General features: G+C 39.7%; 1 protein-coding gene across 1 annotated transcript; it reads left to right on the top strand.

The window, feature by feature from the left end:
• Positions 1-729: 729 nt before the first annotated feature.
• LOC133338483 (aquaporin AQPcic-like) lies at positions 730-1,637 on the top strand. The gene is made up of 2 exons (XM_061546651.1): positions 730-1,311; positions 1,403-1,637. The coding sequence occupies exons 1-2, from the start codon at positions 778-780 to the stop codon at positions 1,613-1,615; spliced, it is 747 nt and encodes a 248-aa protein (XP_061402635.1). The 5' UTR covers positions 730-777; the 3' UTR covers positions 1,616-1,637.

A 1,637-nucleotide genomic window follows, 5' to 3' on the forward strand; every position in this document is an offset into this window, starting at 1 on the left:
TTGCAAAAATAAATATTGTCTTCATTTTTTACAAAAACAACAAAACGACATCACTCTCAATTATAAATTACATGTGGCACGTAATTACCGCCAACTTCAAGTAGAAATTTTTATATTGAAAAGCTAAACGCCACCCTGCTCGATTAGATAATTATTTGTCGATGGTTACTGAGACATTTCAAAACAAAAACATGAATGTGATAGTGTGAGTGTTTTTGTTGGGGGTAATATCTCAATCGATACCATTATTGACTTAGATATTATTCAAATATTTATTGAAGGTAAACAATAAACGAAACTTACCGAAACGCAGAAGTAGCTAACGGGTAATTAATAATTGCTCAGTAAATACTGAACGAAAATTGCACGAGGCGGAGTAGTCGATATTATCGTCACTCGATTGAAATTGAAGATATATGTCTTGAACTTTGAAATTATTCATATGATCGATATACAGGTAGGGGGAATAATGGTATGGGATTGTTCTCGTAGAAAGCAATGAATCAGCCCACAAATTTGTCTTTTGGGCCTGTAGGCAAATTTTTATTTCAGTCTCTGGAGTTGAAGAAGATCAAACACTACAGTTTGTGGAAAGGCGTATAATAGTTTTCAGGCAGGATAAAGGAAAATTTTAAAATTGGTTTATTTAGTTTTGAATTCTCCATCATATCCGTAATAATATTTTTAAGGATTTCGAATAATTTTCCAAATTTTCTAATAAAATTGTTTTTTATTTCTCTTTCCAGTTCCTGCAATAAATTAGCTGAAAAACTCAAAATGAAGACTGATACTTTGGATAAAATCTGCTGCTTCTTGGCCGAACTCGTTGGTACCGCCATGTTGGTCTTCTTGGGCTGTATGGGCTGTGTCAGCACCGAAACCTTCCACAACAACCATTTGCAAATGTGCTTGAATTTCGGTTTGGTAGTCATGGTGGTCATTCAATGTTTCGGTTGTGTATCCGGTTCCCATTTGAATCCATCCGTCACTGTTGCTGCCTATATTTATGAAATGGTATCGGCACCCATGGCTATTGTCTATTTCTGTGGTCAAATGTTGGGTGGTTTCATCGGCTATGGTTTGTTGAAGGTTGTATTGCCCGACAGCGTGATCAACACCCCCGCCACTGGTTTGTGTGTAACTTTGCCACATGCTGATATCACTCCCGGTCAAGGTTGCATTATTGAATTCATTGTTACCGCCGTTTTGGTTTTGGTCTGCTGTGGTGTCTGGGATCCACGTAACTCCAAATTCCATGATTCCGTTCCCATTCGTTTCGGTTTGGCTATTGCCTGTTTGGCCATTACTGCTGTAAGTATTCAACACCCTACACACTCTCACATTATTCCCAATCACATCGCGTCCAATATTTCTAATCGCATTTATATTCATTTCATTTTAGGGTCCCTTCACTGGTGCCAGTATGAACCCTGCCCGTTCCTTCGGCCCCGCCTTGTGGCACAACAACTTCGCCAGCCACTGGATTTACTGGGTTGGTCCCCTTGCTGCCGCCGCCATTTCTGCCTTCGGTTACAAGATTGTGTTCAGACGTGAAGTCAAGGAAGAAGCCGTCCACCACAAATTGCGCAACTTGGAAGATGTTCCTTTGTCATAAATCCAACGCACCTTCCCCTTCC

The sequence above is a fragment of the Musca vetustissima genome, unplaced genomic scaffold (assembly GCF_032173495.1).
Source record: "Musca vetustissima isolate MV318-11 ecotype Yass unplaced genomic scaffold, APGP_CSIRO_Mvet_v1 utg32277, whole genome shotgun sequence".
Classification (NCBI taxonomy): Eukaryota; Metazoa; Arthropoda; class Insecta; order Diptera; family Muscidae; genus Musca; species Musca vetustissima.

Coding starts and splice junctions, on each gene's coding strand:
- LOC133338483 (XM_061546651.1), top strand. CDS start 778: ATGAAGACTGATACTTTGGATAAAATCTGCTGCTTCTTGGCCGAACTC. Junction 1,312..1,402: donor CCTGTTTGGCCATTACTGCT/GTAAGTATTCAA, acceptor ATTTCATTTTAG/GGTCCCTTCACTGGTGCCAG.